Here is a 20,119-nt window from a genome sequence, read left to right on the forward strand (position 1 = left end):
AGGACGGAGGAGGAGTCTTTCCATTCACAACCCGCTGAGACAGTAGCGGATCAGGTGGTTCGGTAAAGAGACCATTGCCCTATTTGACTGAAAAGGGTCTCTGTCTCTCTCCCCGTGCAACCAGACACTGCGACACATCGACAGATTACGCACACACACGCAGGCATGCACACGGGGAGAAAGTCTGTCTGAAACTCTAGCTAACTGTCGCGGAGCCTCTTCAGTGTCGCTGGGTAAGCAGTAAGCAGTTCAGGAGAGGAATAGACATTCCTGCCTGTGTTCACGTCGACGCATGTAAAGTGTGTGTGTGTGTGTGTTTAGGGCCCCTTACTGTATCATTTATCCTGCCATCAGCAGGCGATGGGCCTTCAACTCCATCTCCATGTGGAGTTAGTCTATATATATATAAATACAAACCTTGCTGGTTCTTACCTCCCCATAGGGGATTAAATGTATTTTAGTCTTGAAAGGAAAGCCTGACCGTGTGTCTGAAACGGCACCCTATTCCCTATATCAGGGATAGGCAACTTTGATGGGGTTGGGGACACAAAAAAACGGAACACGTCATGAGGGACCACAGTTACTCGTGGGTCTGCGTATCCATATGTGCGTACGCCCCACCACATTGGCAGCAAATTATTTTAGCAGCCCCCCTCTTGACATCTGAGAGAACATTTTAGAATTTTTTAGAAGTACTTTTTTGCAATTCTACACATTTTGCCATGGGGTGGAGAGAAATGTTTGCATAGCTGCGGGAAGTAGGGGTGCTGAGAGTACTTCAACACCCCATGAAAAATCAAATTTAAATTTTTATATATTAAAATACATTTTCTCCATCAAATTAGTACACTAGCCCTTTATTACTTGTGTATGAGCGGAGATAAATACTGACCAGCAGAGCAGAGAACCTTGTGTATTCTACTATTCTAACTTGCAACAGTAAGTTAAGATCCCAACTGAATTGATCCGAGGGCCATCAAAAGGGGGCGGCACCAGTTGCCCATCCTTGCCCTATATAGTGCACTACTTTTGATAAGGGCTCTGGTCAAAACTAGTGCGCTATGTAGGGAATAGAGTGTCATTCCGGACACAGCCTCACCCTGCATACAGAACAGCATAGCGCTTTCACTTGACTTCCTGGTTCTCTAGTTGCCCTGGATAGCAGATGTGAACACAACACTGGTTGTGTGAAAAATGTAACCCAGTCGAAATAACTGGTGACCAGAAAAGAGAACCTATCACTCACAGCACTGCCAATGAGACACAGGCTGTACCCCTGTTCCTGGAGAGCTACCGTCCTGTGGGTTTTCACTCCCAACCCTAAAATAGCGCACCTGATTCTAATCACTGGCTGATAAGCCGAATCAGGTTAGTTACAACTGGGGTTGGAGCGAAAACCTACATGAGGATAGCTCTTCAGGAACAGGGTTGGAGAGCCCTGCTGAAGTGTCTACAAGGACACATAGTGTGGATACATGTCAATCGTAGTATGTATGTATAAATAGTTTGACTGGCCTCGTCCTCAGTTGTCATTCACCTCTTCCTCTCTGTTGCTATCTCTGTCTCACCCCCCCCACACGTTTTTGCCTGAACTTTTACCCACAAACATGTGGGTAAAAGTTTAGACTCCACAGTATGGAACTTCATAGAGTGGTTATAAAGCACCTTAGTGTGGCTACAAAGCTTCACGGAATGTTTTCAGGGTGCCTGGAGTACAGTAGAGTCTACAGTTCCTACAGTAACCATCCGCCCCTGGTTTTTCCAACCTCTTACGCCCTTTAATTACCAAAGTGGTAATGCAATAATAAAGAGAGAGAGAGCGACTCCTGTTACTCTACTCTAATCTCCTCTTCCACAACCCCCACACCATCCCTCCTTCTCCTCCTGCTCTCCCTGACCTCTCCTTCCCTCAACCCCATATCCTCTATGACCTCCCCCCATCTCTCCTTCCCTCGTCTGTCTTTGCGACCAGGCCAAGAAAAAAGAAGAAGTGAAAAGCCATTTCCTAAACGCCCTTTACTCTCTCCTTCTCCACCACCAAGCATAGCTACCACTAGCCACTAGACTGGTCCCAGATCAGTATGTTTTAATCAACTTTCTCTGACTGTCATAGACAGAGGAGATGGCTGAAACACCTACAGATCTGGGAACAAGCAATGTTACCAATACAGGTTCGAGACAATACATCTTCCCTGTGTTTGAAACACATCCCAAGGCACCTTTCATGCTTCCCTATCAGACAAAATGCTAACAACTGTAACAAGTCTCTGCTCTATCTACTTCATGACAGCTCAGGCTTTTAATAACAACCATCTCTGCATTCAAAATGACCATATCTAGATTTAAAGAGATTAAATGTTGAGTGGTTTTAAGAACAAGGTGAACATGGGTGAGGAATTAAAATGGAAAAAAATGGGATGGTGGAAGAATACTGGTTAGATAAGAGGAAATAATTAGTAGAAGATAAAATCATTTTTACAAACTAAAGAATCTCAGACAAAATTAACAATTTGTACAATTGGAGAACACAAACCCACAGCAAGATGATAACCAGCCATCAACAGTCACCAGAATTGTAAATCAAAGCACTGTTTGTACATCAAATGTGATCAATAATGAGTATGTATGACTATTATATTTAATCAACCAATTAAGCATCTAATCAGATTCATAACGAGAAAGAATTCATTCACAACGGAGATCTTATCTTTGCTCTGAGTTGCGTAACCGTGGCGATTGTAACCATGGCTGATTAACATCGCAGTTGACGACAGCGAGACAGAAAACATTAGAACACTATCGAGTGTTCCCGTTCATCTTTCCATTCCATTCCCAACACTCCATCAATCATTTTGAACAGACCCCCGTTTCATTCGCTGCCCTGCTGCCCTCCCCAACAGAATCACAGCGGCAGAGGGCGAATGAATCGGGCTGAACAAAATGCTTACTTTACCATCATTAGACCGAGATCCGACTCAATGGTAGCACAGTAACAGTAAACTCGCTGTATTTAAAAAAAAACCCGAATCAAATCAGCGCTATCAGGGATGGTTAGAGTATGAAGTACCCTCTTCTTAGTTTAGTACATATCCATACAGTAGCTTTCACATGTAAAGTGCATGTCACATACTACTACACAGTGCTTTAGGAAACCCTAAGGCTGTTGGTTAACCACCATTCATTCTCTTTGCTGTGTTTGTGTGCTCTGGGGGACAAGGGAGGGAGGAGAGTTTGTTTAGAATGTTTCAGAACAGTGGATGACTTGTACTTCTCGAGAGAATATCTCTGAGTACAAGGATAGATCAGCGTGGATTATCTGCTGTAGAGTCTTTTGATCAATCTGAATTATCTGATGGGAGACAAATTCATTGTGACGCAGTCTAGAACCAATCCAATCTCTTTGGATCTCTACCAAACTTTGTCCTTCCAGATTTCCCTCAAACACACAACCCAACATACCTTTACAAATAATCAAATAAGTCCCAAGACAAAATATACCTACTGAATCCAACATCCCTCTGAAATACTGTGCACATATCTGTAGGTCAAATATATATCAATATACTAGACGACACAGACAAACCACCAATTCACCAGACAACCGTTTGTATAGTCTAAGTGAAGATGGAGACCATGGGTATAGACAGTCTTTCCTGGGTGGGTATGTTGGGCACTGAGGCAGTTTGTATGACAACAACCTTGTCTCTGTGGTAGTAGATACAACATAGATTAGGGCATGTTGTTGCGGGGGTAAGTGGGCATCTGGGCAATAGATTGCATGGGCGTGATGGGGATGAGGGGTAGTTTTTTTGGGAAGGTTGCAATTTCCTTTTGTGTGGATTTGATGCGTGTATGTGTGTGTGTGTGTGTGTGTGTGTGTGTGTGTGTGTGCGTGCGTATCATATCAGATATAGTACGTTTACCAAGCGTGTTCACCCTCCAACCAAATACATCCTCCCTGTCGTATCCTTGGGCCGTGCTGTGGTATCCAATTTAGCCATATGGTCTTGGAAAATCATTGGATTCGTGGGTCTGTGGACTTTGCAAGGTATTATGGGTATACAATACAACACGGTCTATCTGAGACCACGCAACGTCCACCGGCGTCCCACTACCATGACACTGTGTTACTATAAGATAGCTATATCCCACTCCTCACTGTCACTTCGGATGCTTTTAAGAACGGAGAGCTCCGTTGTTACGGAGACCAGGGAGCTCCGTTGTTACGGAGACCTGGAAGGAACAGTAGAACTGCTTCCCATTTGCCAGTTGTGCAGACAGACCGACAGGCAGACAAAAAGACAGATATGGGGTATGGAACTGGACTGGAGGGAAAAGAGGATCGTTTTCAAATGTCAAACAGGGATATACTCTTCCGTCTTATCAGAGAGACAAATTAGCTCCTCCTCTCCCATCTCAATGGCTTTCCCGTAAATACACGGATCTCTACTCACGAACGTCCAACACCAACTAAAAACTATTACTCACTTGTGTATCCTACGGAGCCACAAGTAACTCGTCGGTTTTCTGAATAGGTTTTATGAACAAGAAGCCAAGTAATGTTTATATTAGGTTAATAACGTTTTGCTTAAGTTTCATGAATAGTAAAAACCCTCATCATCTGGTCCTCTGTTCACACACTAGCAGCAGGAAAGCAAGGCTCTCCAAGACCATTTACATACACCAGATGGCCAGCATGGATATGACAGGACAACCAGGGCCCCTTACCTTTGACCAGCCAAGAGTTGACGATAATCTACATAATGATGGTTTAAACTCGGTGGCTTTTAATTGGTCTTGAATCTATTCATGAAGAACGAGAGAATGAGAGAGGGGTTGTTCTTGATTGTGAGGAAAAGCTCTACCTTCCCATATCATGGAGAATTTCTCAGAAATTATTTGTCTGGGGGGGGGTTTCATGTGGGGTTTCATATGTGGGGTAGGGGTAAGACTTTAGAGACGGGTGGGGGTGGAGTGTATGCATTGGGTAGATGTAAATGGGCTAGAATGTGAATGCCAATCTTGTTAAAAAATACATCTATGTGGGATTGCTTGTGTACTACTCTTCACCACTGGATTCGGGTTGCTAAAAATCTTTATCTTCCTCTTCCTCACGACTAGCTGCAGCAAAAAAGGGGGGGGCAGTCCAGATTTGCTTCTTCAATGGGTGGAAAAAAAATAGAAAGTGCTTCTCAAAAGAACTGAGAAAATCATCATCAGCCTTGACAAAGCATTGTTTCGTTGTTTCTGTTTTGCTTTGACGAATATGGAATCCGCTATGACATTTGCTTCATTCTTCATTCCACTTTCTCCAGGCATCTTGTCCATCCATCGTCCGATATCGATCCAGTCCAATCCTTCAGTTCATCATGTGTGAGTGTGTTTAACCTTTCGTCTCGGAAAGACAGGAGGATGACAGATGGGGTGTCCAGACAAGGGTCAGTGTACCAAACAAATAAAAAAAGATATTCTCTTCCTCCGTCCAATTCATCCCTTACGACAAGGTCCCTTTTACAACGAGGGCAGGTTGGAGAGTCCATAGAATGGCCAGTCTCTCTTCTGTAGTGGTTTTAGATGGCTTCAGTCTCAATTTGGGGGTTGCAATGTAGGCTCGTTCAGTGCTACGTCATGTCAAAAGCATCACTTCTTAAAGGGAACGTTCAAGAGCAAAGAGCCAAAAGCTTATAAAGCTTAGTAGAGTGGCTATGAAGCTTTGTAGAGTGGTTATGAGGCCTTTGAGAGTAAACTGTGTCCCATTTGCTTTGCTGAGCTCTTACCGTGTACCAAAGCTTATGAAGCTTCTTAGGGTGGCTACGCAGCTTCGTAGAGTGGATATGAAGTGTCTTAGCGTGACTGTAGTATCTATGTTGATGTTTTCAACAACCACGAGGGACTAGAATTGAACCTTGACAAAGGCTGTCAGATAATATTTGTGATGGCGACGTTTACCATTGAAATATGTCTCTAGCTACCGAACAATGTTGTTAATGCTAAGTCAATCTCAACTATATTAGTTCAATTGTTTGAGTATAGTACATCTACCTTTTTTTCACATTGTTAGCAATCTACTATAGAGTTAGCTTAGATTGCACATTGTTATACGACAGCCTCCAGAAAGCTTCTGCTGTTAATATATTACCTCTTTACGTACTACTGACGCATTCAAGTACGCTTGGAAAAGTAGCTATAAATTAGCAATATGGTTAAGTGCTTAAAAAAACAAAACTGAGTGACTGTTAAAAAAAAACTACGAAGACAACTAAATTGTTTTAAAAGTTAACTGGCCAGGTTTCAGCGTTATGAGCTAAGTGTGTTTCTAGCTGTTCATTTTCAGCCATTTAGTGTGAATTATAAGCGTGCAAATGCTCTGTAAGATTCACTGAAGGGCTGTTGTTTGTTCGACAGTATTTGGGGATTTGGTGTTAGATAGAATAAGTCCAAAAGGATTTCTACCATGACTATGGATGGGAGTGATGCGTTCGAAATCAGTTAAATTCAGTCATCTCTAAAAGTAAACCAACTCCTCTCTTCCTCACTTCATCACTCGCACTTTAGCACAACAGCTCATATGGTTTAATAAAGTGCCTCAAGAGTTGTGCAGACTTATTTGCAATTCAGAATGTGTACATATTTATACTTTATATTTACAAAAAAAAAGGATTAAACGGCATAACATACCATAAACTAGCTTGCATTTTCTATTTTATTGAAGGAGTAACGTTAGCATGAAGTTACTCCTGTTGTTAAGAGTTAGATTTTTGTGATGACTGAATGGTAAAAGACTGAGAAATTAATTGAAACTAATTTGTCAAAATGTATTTTGAATAACTGCCTTTTTTCCCAAAAATATTTTTGTTAGCGGTAGTGTTAATATCAAATATATTGCAAATCTAATGCGGCTTCTAAGTTGTTTCACTATAGACTTGCTTAGGGAGGTTGTTGCTAATCGTTCCGAAGTTTCTTTGGGAACTTTCCCATTTCATTTTCTAAAGAGAATGTGGTTTGTTCATTCATTGGGTCTCTGAAACATTTTCTGAATTTGTCCACTATTCCCGTTTTTTCCTTCATATTGTTTCTCCTCTTCCTCTTCCTCCTTCCTCTTCTGCCAGCTACATGACATCCGACTCGACCACGCACTGCTCTGTGTATTCCTTAACCAGCTCCACCTTCAGTGTCTGGCGACAGAATTCGACCATGGGTTTCCACATGGGGGGATCCAGAAACATCTGACACATGACGTAGCCCTTCAGGGTGGCTGTGTGGCGCCGGAGGTGACTCAGGAACTGCTGGAGCACCAGGCCTATGTCCTTACCGAACACGTCGATGTTGAGGTAGTACGTGTCGTCACCAACTCGGTAAGGACCTCCAGGCACCCGGAAGGGGTGGGTGCAGAGGCTGGCCACGGCGGGGACGTCGCGGTCGTCCACCATCCAGTCGATGTCCTTGAATGAATGAATTCATTTTATTTGAGAAATGTGAAATACGTATAGAGTTGCTTCAGCCATGGGAGTAGAGCAATACATTGAAAATAATCAAGGATTTTTACAACTTTTGGGTTTCAAAATTAGAGTAACTTTCCCAAGTTTTACAGATGCTTATTTTCCCCTGATTCCGAGAGTCTTCCAACCGAGATTTCTGGGAATTTGGGGAAAGTTACAGGAATTTTGCAACCCCAAACACGATAAAGTCAATCAACTTATTTCCACAGAGGTTCTCATTATGATATAATATTTTACCTTCTTCAGAAGAATGGCCATGTTGCTGGGTAGGGGCTTGAACGGCTGCCAGTCCTGGACGATGGTAGCGTTAGGGAGCACGTTGGACATCAAGCCAGAGTTGAGGAACATCTGGTGGGCCTCATTGAGGTCCAGAAGGACCGGGGGAACCAGGGGGTTGTCAGAACCCTGGGAGGTACCCTCAGAGGAGGGAGGGAGGGTCACATGCAGCCCCAGTTCGGAGAGCCGGAGCTTGAGGTCTTCGGCATTGAAGCGAACTAGCAGGATGCCCTTTCGGAGAGAGGCGGTGGTGAAGAGACATAGGGTAAAGAGAAGGTTGTGTGGTTGGTTAATAGACTGTTGTGAAAGGGGAATGTGTCATTTCTGTAGAACATGATTTCCTGACACAAGTGGACTAGAGTTATAATGGTTTCTCGTCAGAAATAGGACGACTAGAAATAACTGGAAGGAAATTTGGAAGGCTTAACAATACGAATCAATCAATTAGCCAATCAGGCAAGCAACAAATGAACCAATTAACCAATACCTACCTGTTTGGTGATGAGGCGGTACTTCTGAAAGTCCTTGGGCCCCAGCTGGTCGTCGCGGGTCAGCCTGGTCACCTTCACCTCAGGCCACTTGGACTTGACCAGCTGTGAGCAGAACCTCAGAAGCACCCCTGCCACGCCCTTCCCCCTCTCCTGCGGGGCCACACGTAACCCCTCCACCAGCATGGTGTCACCGTCATCTATCACACACACGGACTCCAGGGCAATCTGGTGGGGAGGAGAAGGGGATGGGGAAGAAAGGAGAGGGGTAGCGAAAGACGTAGGGAGATTATGAACAGCTGTAGAGATACACATTGTGTGAACATTATCTGTAATTCTCGTGTTATTTCTAGGTAATATACATTTGAAGTCTGAAGTTTACATACACCTTAGCCAAATACATTGATTGAGGTAAGGGCTTTGTGATGGCCACTCCCAATACCTTGACTTTGTTGTCCTTAAGCCATTTTGCCACAACTTTGGAAGTATGCTTGGGGTCATTGTCCATTTGGAAGACCCATTTGTGACCAAGCTTTAACTTCCTGACTGATGTATTGAGATGTTGCTTCAATATATCCAAATAATTTTCCTACCTCATGATGCCATCTATTTTGTGAATTGCACCGGTCCCTCCTGCAGCAAAGCACCCCCACAACATGATGCTGACACCCCCGTGCTTCACGGTTGGGATGGTTCTCTTCGTCTTACAAGCCTCCCCCTTTTTCCTCCAAACATAACGATGGTCATTATGGCCAAACAGTTCTATTTTTGTTTCATCAGACCAGACGACATTTTGGAGCAGTGGCTTCTTCCTTGCGGAGCGGCCTTTCAGATTATGTCGATATAGGACTCGTTTTACTGTGGATATAAATACTTTTGTACCTGTTTCCTCCAGCATCTTCACAAGGTCCTTTGCTGTTGTTCTGGGATCGATTTGCACTTTTCGCACCAAAGTACGTTCATCTCTAGGAGACAGAACGCGTCTCCTTCCTGAGCGGTATGATGGCTGCGTGGTCAAAGGGTGTTTATACTTGCGTACTGTTATTTGTACAGATGAACGTGGTACCTTCAGGCGTTTGAAAATTGCTTCCAAGGATGAACCAGACTTGTGGAGGTCTACAATTCTTTTCTGAGGTCTTGGCTGATTTCTTTTGATTTTCCCATGATGTCAAGAAAAGAGGCACTAAGTTTGAAGGTAGGCCTTGAAATACATCCACAGGTACACCTCCAATTGACTCAAATGATGTCAATTAGCTATCAGAAGCTTCTACAGCCATTACATAATTTTCTGGAATTTTCCAAGCTGTTTAAAGGCACAGTCAACTTAGTGTATGTAAACCTCTGACCCACTGGAATTGTGATACAGTGAATTATAAGTGAAATAATCTGTCTGTAAACAATTGTTGGAAAAATGACTTGTGTCATGCACCCAGTAGATGTCCTAACTGACTTGCCAAAACTATAGTTTGTTAAAAATAACTTTTATGGAGTGGTTGAAAAACCAGTTTTAATGACTCCAACCTAAGTGTATGTAAACGTCTGACTTCAACTGTAACTCTCAATGGTTCCAAAGTAGGCCACTCCTAATCTCCAGGGTTCCTTTAGGACTCTAACATGGATTCTATTTCTCTGGTATCACCCTTGAAGACTCTTGTAACTCCTCACACCACTTTGCCCTGCTTGTTTGCAAAGCATTAGTATGACAGTGTGGTTGGTCTCGAACAGCCAGGCAGTGTAGTGCATGGGCAGGTACTGGTAGTTCCTAATACAGCCCTTTTTACAGCTTAATAACCCCCTTAAAAACAAGCTATAACATGTTTATATTACCCTTATTTCTCCCCACTTTTCCCTCTTTGCACTCCAGTACAACGGTACAGTTGGTCTCCTGTTGCCAGGCCTGGTAGCGTTCCTCACACTCTTACAACACCTTAATAACACATCTTTGTAAACATGCTACAACATGTTTATGACACACTTTATAACCTTTTCTCACCACTTTGCCCTGCTTGCGGGCCAGTATGACGGTGCGGTTGGACTCGGACAGCCAGGCGGTGTAGCGGGTCGGCAGGTAGTCCAGCCCTCCATAGATGTCCTGGCTCATCGCCATGATCTCTTCAAAGTCCTCTTCTGTCGCTACGGTGAACTGGAGGCCCGTCTGGGGAGGGGTCTCGGGGAGCTGGGGGCGGGGCAGGCTGTTCTCAATCTTCATCTTTACAGCTGGAGACAGGAAGAAGGGATGGAGGGGGAGAGATGGGACAGAGAGGGAGGAAGGCCAGAAGAAGGGAGTGAGAAAGGGGGAATGGAGGAGAGGAAAGAATATTGGAGAAAGTAGAGAGGAAGAGAAGAAGAAGAAGATGGAGGTGAGTAGGAGAGTGAGAGAGAAGGGTGGAAGAGGTCAAATAAGAGAGAGAGGAATAGATAAATGAAGAGATCGGGTAGAAATAGTGAAGGAGTGAGAGAGAAGAGATTAGAGGGATATAGATTGATATAAAGAGAATGAGAGGAGGGAGTGAGGTAGAGAGATCAATAGAGATCAGGAAGAGGGAGAAAGAGAAAGGGCGAGAGAGTGCAAAAATCTGATTAGGGACCAGGAGCAGGCCTATAAAGCAAATGGACAGGAAGCACATCCGTTGCTGTAATTGAGAATGTGATCTGATTTAACTCCAGTAAAGTAAAGCTACAGTATATACTCTAGAGATAAATAGATAAATAACATCCCATCTTAAAGGGCCAGTGCAGTCAAAATTCTGTTTTGTATCATATTGTACAACAGCTTATGAAACTTACACTGTAAAAGAGTGACACATTTTTATCTGTGTTATTTCCTGATTGTTGCTGGTTGAAAATACAATCTACACATGACCTTGTAATCCGCAGGTTTTGCATGGGTGGAGTTTCGGCTTGCCTGATGACATCATCAGGTGATAAATTAGTTCATAGGTTTCTTTTTGACAATTTTAATGGAAAACTATTATAGTAAGGTACTTAATTGTTACCCAGAAATAATTTGATATTGCTATAAAAATAGCTGCATTGGGCCTTTAAGGAGGAATACAGAACAGCAGGTTCGACAGAAGGGAACTATGCTGCAGAACTCACATCCAGCATTTCTCCAAAGCTGCTAGGTATACAAAGTATCCTTCAAAAAGAAAGATGACAAATACCCAATTTAATGGGGAAATGTAGTTTAGTGTGAATAGCACAATGTTTAGCATATTTATACACTCAGTGGTCAGTTTATTAGGTACAACACCTCGTTCACGAAAATGGTTCGCTCCTACAGACAGTGAGTCATGTGCTCGTGGCTTTCTATATAAAGCAGGCAGACAGGCATAGGCGCATTCAGTTATCGTTAGATTGAACGTTAGAATGGGCAAAATCGAGTGACCTCGTCGTTGCCAGGCGCGCCGGTTCCAGAATCTCAGAAATGGACGGCCTCCTGGGCTTTTCACGCACGACAGTGTCTTTCTAGGGTTCACCGAGAATGGAGAGACAAACAGAAAACAGTCAGCGGCAGTCCTTTGGGCGAAAACGGCTCGTTGATGAGAGAGGTCGAAGGAGAACGGCAAGAATCGTACAAGCTACAGTAACAGCGGGGCCACGAACAGGCAAATAACGGCACAGTACAACAGTGGTGTGCAGAATGGCATCTGGGAGCCCACAACTCGTCTGTCATTGTCACGGATGGGCTATTGCAGCAGATGACCACAACGGGTTGTGTCATGCTGATGGCAGAGTCAGGATTTGGCAAAAGCAGCATAAGTCTATGGCTCCATCCTGCCTAGTGTCAATGGCACACGTTAGGTCCTTTGATACCAATTGAGCAACATTTCCATTCCCTTTAGAATTCAGGCTGTTCTGGAGGCTGACCCTGTACTAGATGGGTGTACCTAAAAAAATGTTTATTTTCCATTGAACCTTTCTTTAAGTAGGCAAGTAAAAACACATTCTTATTTACAACGACGGCCTAGGAACAGTGACTTAACTGCCTTGTTCAGGGGCAGAACGACAGATTTGACCTTGTCAGCGCGGGGGATTCGATCTAGCAACCTTTTGGTTTTACAGGCCCAACACTCTAACGACTAGGCTACCTGTCACCCCAATGTACGACACATGATTTCCAGTGTTCTGTTTGTGACACTCAAGGTGCTGGATGATGGTCACAAGACTTAGTCTCATATCTGTTGATAAGTGATTGACGCCAGACTGAAGGTACAAGGACCGAGGACATTGATTATTCACTGGTCTATTCGCAGTCTGGCGTCAATCACTATCAATAGACATAAACATAATCCATAACATTCAGTATGAAGTCTAGTGACTGTCAACCCACACCTTGAGTATCACAAATTGAACACTGGAAATCATGTGTAGTACATCATATATAAATATGCTAAACATTGTGTTAATCACTATAAGCTAAATATTATGCGCCCTGTATAATACCATATTGTCCCGATCGTCGTATGGAGTAGACCAAAGCGCAGCGTGGTTAGAATACATTCTTCTTTATTTAATGAAGAAAATGAAGAACACTTAAACAAAAACAACAAAACTAATAAGACGAACGTGACCGCTATATAAACAATGTGCTAACGTGCAACATAACATAGACAATAACCCACAAAATACCCAAAGAAGGTGCCTGCCTAAATATGGTTCCCAATCAGAGACAACGATAAACACCTGCCTCTAATTGAGAACCAATCTAGGCAACCATAGACCAACATAAACACCTCGATGAAAACAACCCCGTAAATCTACAAAAACCCATAGACAGTACAAACACCCTAGAATAAGACAAAAACACACATATCACCCATGTCACACCCTGACCTAACCAGAATAATAAAGAAAACCAAGAATACTAAGGTCAGGGCGTGACAGTACCCCCCCACAAAGGTGCGGACTCCGGCCGCAAAACCTAATCTAAAGGGAAGGGTCCGGGTGGGCCTCATTCACGGCGGCGGCTCGGGTGCTGGACGTGGACCCCACTCCACCATAGTCTTAGTCCACTTTTGTGGCCTCCTAGGACTGGCAACCCTACTAAAGGGCCCCACTGAGCTGAGGGGCAGCTCCCGGACTGAAGCTCTGGAGGGGGCAGCTGGACTGAACCCTGAAGGGGTAGCTCAGGACTGAAGGGTAGCTCCCACTGGCTGAAGCTCCTGGCTGGCTGGGGCGGCTCCTGGCTGGCTGACTGAGGGGCAGACTCTGGACAGACGGGCAACTGGCAGCTCAGGACAGACGGGTGGCTCTGGCGGCTCAGGACTGAAGCGGCTCTGCGGCTCAGGACAGACGAGGGTCTGGCGGCTCAGGACAGACGAGCGAGGCGGCTCAGGACTCTGGCGGCTCAGGACAGACGGCTCTGACGGCTCAGGACAGACGGGAGACTCTGGCTGGGACAGACGGGAGACTCTGGCGGCTCAGGACAGACGGGCTGGCTTCAGGACAGACGGGAGACTCTGGCGGCTCAAGACAGGGGAGACTCTGGCGGCTCAGGACAGACGGGAGACTCTGGCGGCTCAGGACAGACGGGAGACTCTGGCGGCCCCGGACAGACAGACTCTGGCGGCCCCGGACAGACGGGAGACTCTGGCGGCTCAGGACAGACAGGAGACTCTGGCGGCTCAGGACAGACAGGAGACTCTGGCGGCTCAGGACAGACGGCTCAGGACAGACGGGAGACTCTGGCTCTGGCGGCCCAGGACAGACGGGAGACTCTGGCGGCTCAGGACAGACGGGAGACTCTGGCGGCCCCGGACAGACGGGAGACTCTGGCGGCTCAGGACAGACGGGAGACTCTGGCGGCCCCGGCAGACAGGACAGACGGGAGACTCTGGCGGCTCAGGACAGACAGGAGACTCTGGCGGCTCAGGACAGACAGGAGACTCTGGCGGCTCAGGACAGACGGGAGACTCTGGCGGCCCCGGACAGACGGGAGACTCTGGCGGCCCCGGAGACTCTCTGGCGGCCCCGGACAGACGGGAGACTCTGGCGGCCCAGGACAGACGGGAGACTCTGGCGGCCCCGGACAGACGGGAGACTCTGGCGGCCCCGGACAGACGGGAGACTCTGGCGGCTCAGGACAGACAGGAGACTCTGGCGGCTCAGGACAGACAGGAGACTCTGGCGGCTCAGGACAGACGGGAGACTCTGGCGGCTCAGGACAGACGGGAGACTCTGGCGGCCCCGGACAGACGGGAGACTCTGGCGGCCCCGGACAGACGGGAGACTCTGGCGGCCCCGGACAGACGGGAGACTCTGGCGGCCCCGGACAGACGGGAGACTCTGGCGGCCCCGGACAGACGGGAGACTCTGGCGGCTCAGGACAGATGGGAAACTCTAGCGGCTCAGGACAGATGGGAGACTCTAGCGGCTCAGGACAGACGAGGCACACTGTAGGCCTGGTGCGTGGTGCCGGCACTGGTGGTACTGGGCCGAGGACACGCACCTCAGGGCGAGTGCGGGGAGGAGGAACAGGGAGAATTGGGCTCTGGCGACGCACAGGAAGCCCGGTTAGGGGGGCTGCCACCGGAGGGCTGGTGCGTGGAGATGGCACCGGACCGAGAAGGCGCACTGGAGATCTGGAGCACCGAGCCTGCCCAACCTTACCTGATTGAATGCTCCCCGTAGCAGGCCAGTGCGGCGAGGTGGAATAGCCCGCACTGGGCTGTGCCAGCGAACCAGGAACACAATGCGTAAGGCTGGTGACTTTGCCACACTCCCCGTGTGCCCTCCCCCAATACATTTTTGGGGCTGCCACTCAGGCTTCCAGCCGCGCCGCCGTGCTGCCTCCTCATACCGGCGCCTCTCTGCTTTCGCTGCCTCCAGCTCTGCTTTGGGACGGCAATATTCCCCTGGCTGTGCCCAGGGTCCTTTGGCGTCCAGAATCTCCTCCCAAGTCCAGAAGTTCTTTGATCGCTACTTCTGTCCGTTACCATGCTGCTTGGTCCATTGTTGGTGGGTTATTCTGTCACGATCCGTCATATGGAGTAGACCAAAGCGCAGCGTGGTTAGAATACATTCTTCTTTATTTAATGAAGAACACGAAGAACACTTAAACAAAAATAACAAAACGAATAAGACGAACGTGACGCTATATAAACAATGTGCTAACGTGCAACATAGACAATAACCCACGAAATACCCAAAGAAGATGGCTGCCTAAATATGCTTCCCAATCAGAGACAACGATAAACACCTGCCTCTAATTGAGAACCAATCTAGGCAACCATAGACCAACATAAACACCTCGATGAAAACAACCCCATAAATCTACAAAAAACCCTAGACAGCACAAACACCCTAGAATAAGACAGAAAACACACATATCACCCATGTCACACCCTGACCTAATCAAAATAATAAAGAAACAAAGAATACTAAGGTCAGGGCGTGACACATATAAATATATGCATATATGCAAATATATGCAACTTTAGTGACCTTACATTTCCCCATTACAGTCCTGGCAATTCCTATTACACCCATACACTGTCTAGATGCCTGTATACTTTATGCTTCACAACAATTCAACCATATCCCTGTAATTCACATCAATGGGTCAACTTTAACATCAATGGGCATTGGTCAGACAGAGTAAGTAGCTTCAAAACACGTCAACCTCAAAGGGTCTTGGTCAGGCAGTCTACACAACCATAACCTCTTAACTTACTACCGCATCCCAATGTTTTGACCAGAGTGGTCAGGAAAAACACAGACAACACAACCCCTAACCACACAGACAGCACTAATGTGACTTCTGGTCATCGCCAGGACGCCAGCCCAGTTTGCCTGTCCAGTTTGGCAACAGTTTGCATGTGGCACAGAGAGAGGCGACTGGCATCCGTCCCTGTGGCGCGCCCCCCTCTGCCAACCCCCTATCCCCCTAATCCCTTCGGTAATTCCCCCTCACCCGCTTCCCTGGATTCCTCGGAAAACACTGGCTCACTCGGAAAACAATCACATTTTTCTGAGCTTGGGAAAAGCATGGGGCGAAACGAGCGAGAGAGGAGGAGGGCTCAGGTCGTTGAAAAGGGATTCCGGAAAGGTGCAGAGATTATTGAGTGGTTAAAGTGTGTCCATGTGTGTATGCATCCGTATGTGTGTGTGTGTCCATGTGTGTATGCATCCGTATGTGTGTGTGTGTCCATGTGTGTATGCATCCGTATGTGTATGTGTGTCCATGTGTGTATGCATCCGAATGTGTGTGTGTGTCCATGTGGGTATGCATCTGTATGTGTGTGTGTGTCCATGTGCGTATGCATCCGTATGTGTGTGTGTGTGTGTGTCCATGTGCGTATGCGTATGTATGTGTGTGTTTCCCCCGTCCGTGTGTAATATGTGTGTACATTTTACATTTACGTTTTAGTCATTTATAGCAGACACTCGTATCAAGAGTAGCAAACAGTAGTGAGTGCATACATTTTCAGACTTTTTTGTGTGTATTTCTATGTGTAAGAGTGTATCTCTGTCTCCATCTGTGTGTGTGTTCTCTGTCCCATGCATGCATGGACAGCTAGTGTTAGTTGGCCCCAGGGGGAATGAGGCTTCTAGCTGAAGCAGTGAGGCAGGGCCAGACATTTCCGATAATCTGTCGATGGGAGATGTGTCTGGGCTGAGGAAGGAAGGGAGGGAGGGAGGCCGCCTGCCTGGGACAGAGAAAACACTGTCTGGCCCCAGCAGACCTAACACACTCCCCTGTCTCTAACTGGTACTTTTCCATCAACTGGCATGCATAGGCACAGTGCCATAAACACACTGGGGGATGAGGGGGGGTGGGGGGGCAGTGACAGTGTCACACACACAAACCTGCACACACAATGAATCACTGCCACAATGACTGTAGCATGGCATCAATACACACCTCAGCAGGGCCCTTCCAATCAATCGACCCATCCACATACACGCGCGCGCGCACACATCACCGTCTACGACCCGCGTTAACGCTTCACTCGTTTTTCTATCTGTTAACCTCCTCAGTGACATGAAATATCACATGAGAAAGATAATTACTACACAGATACACTCTTACAACAAAATGTACTATCTAGAACCTAAGAGGGTTCTTCCGGCTGTCCCCATGGGAGAACCCTTTTTGGTTCCAGGTTAGAACCCTTTTGGTTTTAGGTAGAACCCTTTTGGGTTCAATATAGAACCCTTTCCACAGAACCCGAACCAAACCTGGAACCAAAAACGGTTCTCCTATGGGGACAGCCGAAGAACCCTTTCGGAACCCTTTTTTCTATGAGTGTAAACAGACACCTGTCCATTACAGAAACACAAAAGCCTATCAGAGGTGCATAGGAAGGTTGTTTCTGCATGATGTTCTTGCTGACGTTTGGTTAGCAGGCAAGCAAACATGCTTAACAAAGAGGCACCAAGTGACACACTACATTACCAAAAGTATGTGGACAACTGCTTGTTGATCTCATTCCAGAACCATGGGCATTAATATGGAGTTGGTCCCCCCTTTGCTACTGCAACAGCCTCCACTCTTCTGGGGAGGCTTTCCACTAGATGTTGGAACATTGCTTTGGGGACATGCTTCCGTTCCGCCACAACAGCATTAATGAGGTTGGGCACTGATGTCGGGCGATTAGGCCTGGCTTGAGGCCGGCGTTCCAATTCATCCCAAAGGTGTTTGATGGGGTTGAGGTCAGGGCTCTGCGCAAGCCAGTCAAGTTCTGCTTTGTGCACGGGGGCATTGTCATGCTGAAACAGGAAAGGGCCTTCCCCAAACTGTTGCCACAAAGTTGGAAGCACAGAATCGCCTAGAATGTAATTGTATGTTGTAGTGTTAAGATTTCCCTTCACTGGAACTAAGAGGCCTAGCACGGACCATGAAAAACAGCCTCAGACTATTATTCCTCCTCCATCAATCTTTACAGTTGGAACTATGCATTCGGGGCAGGTATTGTTCTCCTGGCATCCGCCAAACCCAGATATGTACATTGGACTGCCAGGTGAAGCGTGATTCATTACTCCAGAGAACGTGTTTCCACTGCTCCAGAGTCCAATGGTGGTGAAAGTTACAACACTCCAGCCAACGCTTGGCATTGCGTATAGTGATCTTAGGCTGTTGCTTCCAGAGGCAGTTTGGAACTCGGTGGTGAGTATTGCAACCAAAATCAGACGACTTTTACACGCTTCAGCACTCGGCGGTCCCGTTCTGTGAGCTGGTGTGGCTGAGCCGTTGTTGCTCCACTTCACAATAACAGCACTTACAGTTGACCGGGGCAGCTCTAGCAGGGCAGAAATGTGATGAACTGACTTGTTGGAAAGGTGGCATCCTATAACGGTGCCACGTTTAAAGTCACTGAGCTCTTCCGTAAGGCCATTCTACTGCCAATGTTTGACTATGGAGATTGCATGACTATGTGCTCAATTGTATACACTTGTCAGCAACGGGTGTGGCTGAAATCATCGAATTCACTTATTTGAAGGGGTGTCCATATACTTTTGTATATATAGTGTATGTTCAAACCACATGATGTATACAGTAAGCCTATATGCATAAATGAAATAGATTGGAATCCATTTCTTCTTTCTTCCCATCTCTTAGAAACAGTGTGTCAAATCAAAACAAATCAAATTGTATTTGTCACATACACATGTTTAGCAGATGTTATTGTGGGTATAGTGAAATGCTTGTGTTTCTAGCTCTAACAGTGCAGTAATATCTAACAGTAATATCTAACAATTTCACAACAATATAGAATAGGATAGAATAGGGTAGAATAAAATAGTATGAAATAGAATAGGATAGGATAGAATAGGATATAATAGAATAGGACAGAATAGGATGGAATAGGATAAAATATGATGAAATAGAATAGGATGGAATAAGATAGGATAGAATAGAATAGTATGAAAGGACAGAATAGGATGGAATAGGATAAAATATGATGAAATAGAATAGGATGGAATAGGATAGGATAGAATAGAATAGGGTAGAATAGAATAGTATGAAAGGACAGAATAGGATGGAATAGGATAAAATATGATGAAATAGAATAGGATGGAATAGAATAGGATAGAATAGAATAGGGTAGAATAGAATAGTATGAAAGGACAGAATAGGATGGAATAGGATAAAATATGATGAAATAGAATAGGATGGAATAGGATAGGATAGAATAGAATAGGATTGAATAGGATGGAATAGGATAGAATAGGATGGAATAGGATAGGATAGGATGGAATAGAATAGAATAGAATAGGACGGAATAGGATAAGATATAATAGGATAGAATATAATAGGATGGAATAGGACAATAGAATGGAATAGAATAGAATAGAATAGAATAGGGTAGAATAGAATAGTATGAAATAGAATAGGATAGAATAGGATAGGATAGAATAGGATATAATAGAATAGGACATCATAGGATGGAATAGGATAAAATATGATGAAATAGAATAGGATGGAATAGGATAGAATAGGGTGGAATAGAATAGAATAGAAAAGGAGGGAATAGGATAGGATAGGATAGAATAGGATAGAATATAATAGGACGGAATAGGACAATAGAAAGGAATGGAATATGATAGAATAGGATGGGATAGGATAGAATAGGATAGAATAGGATGGAATAGGATAGGATAGAATAGGATAGAATATAATAGGACAGAAGAGGATGGAATAGGATAAAATATGAAGAAATAGAATAGGTTGGAATAGAATATAATAGGATTGAATAGGATGGAATAGGATAGAATAGGATGGGATATAATAGAATAGGGTGGAATAGGATAGGATAGAATATGATAGAATATAATAGGATGGAATAGGACAATAGAATGGAATGGAATATAATAGGATATAATAGGATAGAAAATGATGGAATAGGATAG

At 45.3% G+C, this 20,119-nt stretch overlaps 1 protein-coding gene across 2 annotated transcripts in view; it reads right to left on the reverse strand.

Annotated features, from left to right (window-relative positions):
- Positions 1-1,573: 1,573 nt before the first annotated feature.
- Positions 1,574-20,119, reverse strand: part of nat16 (N-acetyltransferase 16) — a 29,670-nt gene continuing 11,124 nt past the window's right edge. For both annotated transcript variants that reach the window (XM_035783918.2, XM_035783917.2), the window contains exons 2-5: positions 10,257-10,480; positions 8,267-8,491; positions 7,737-8,006; positions 1,574-7,442 (exon numbers count right to left, since the gene is read on the reverse strand). In XM_035783918.2, coding sequence (XP_035639811.1) covers positions 7,110-7,442; positions 7,737-8,006; positions 8,267-8,491; positions 10,257-10,472 — 1,044 coding nt within the window. In that variant the 5' untranslated portion in view covers positions 10,473-10,480 and the 3' untranslated portion in view covers positions 1,574-7,109. The remainder of the gene's footprint in view (positions 7,443-7,736; positions 8,007-8,266; positions 8,492-10,256; positions 10,481-20,119) is intronic.

Source organism: Oncorhynchus keta, chromosome 13 (assembly GCF_023373465.1).
Source record: "Oncorhynchus keta strain PuntledgeMale-10-30-2019 chromosome 13, Oket_V2, whole genome shotgun sequence".
Classification (NCBI taxonomy): Eukaryota; Metazoa; Chordata; class Actinopteri; order Salmoniformes; family Salmonidae; genus Oncorhynchus; species Oncorhynchus keta.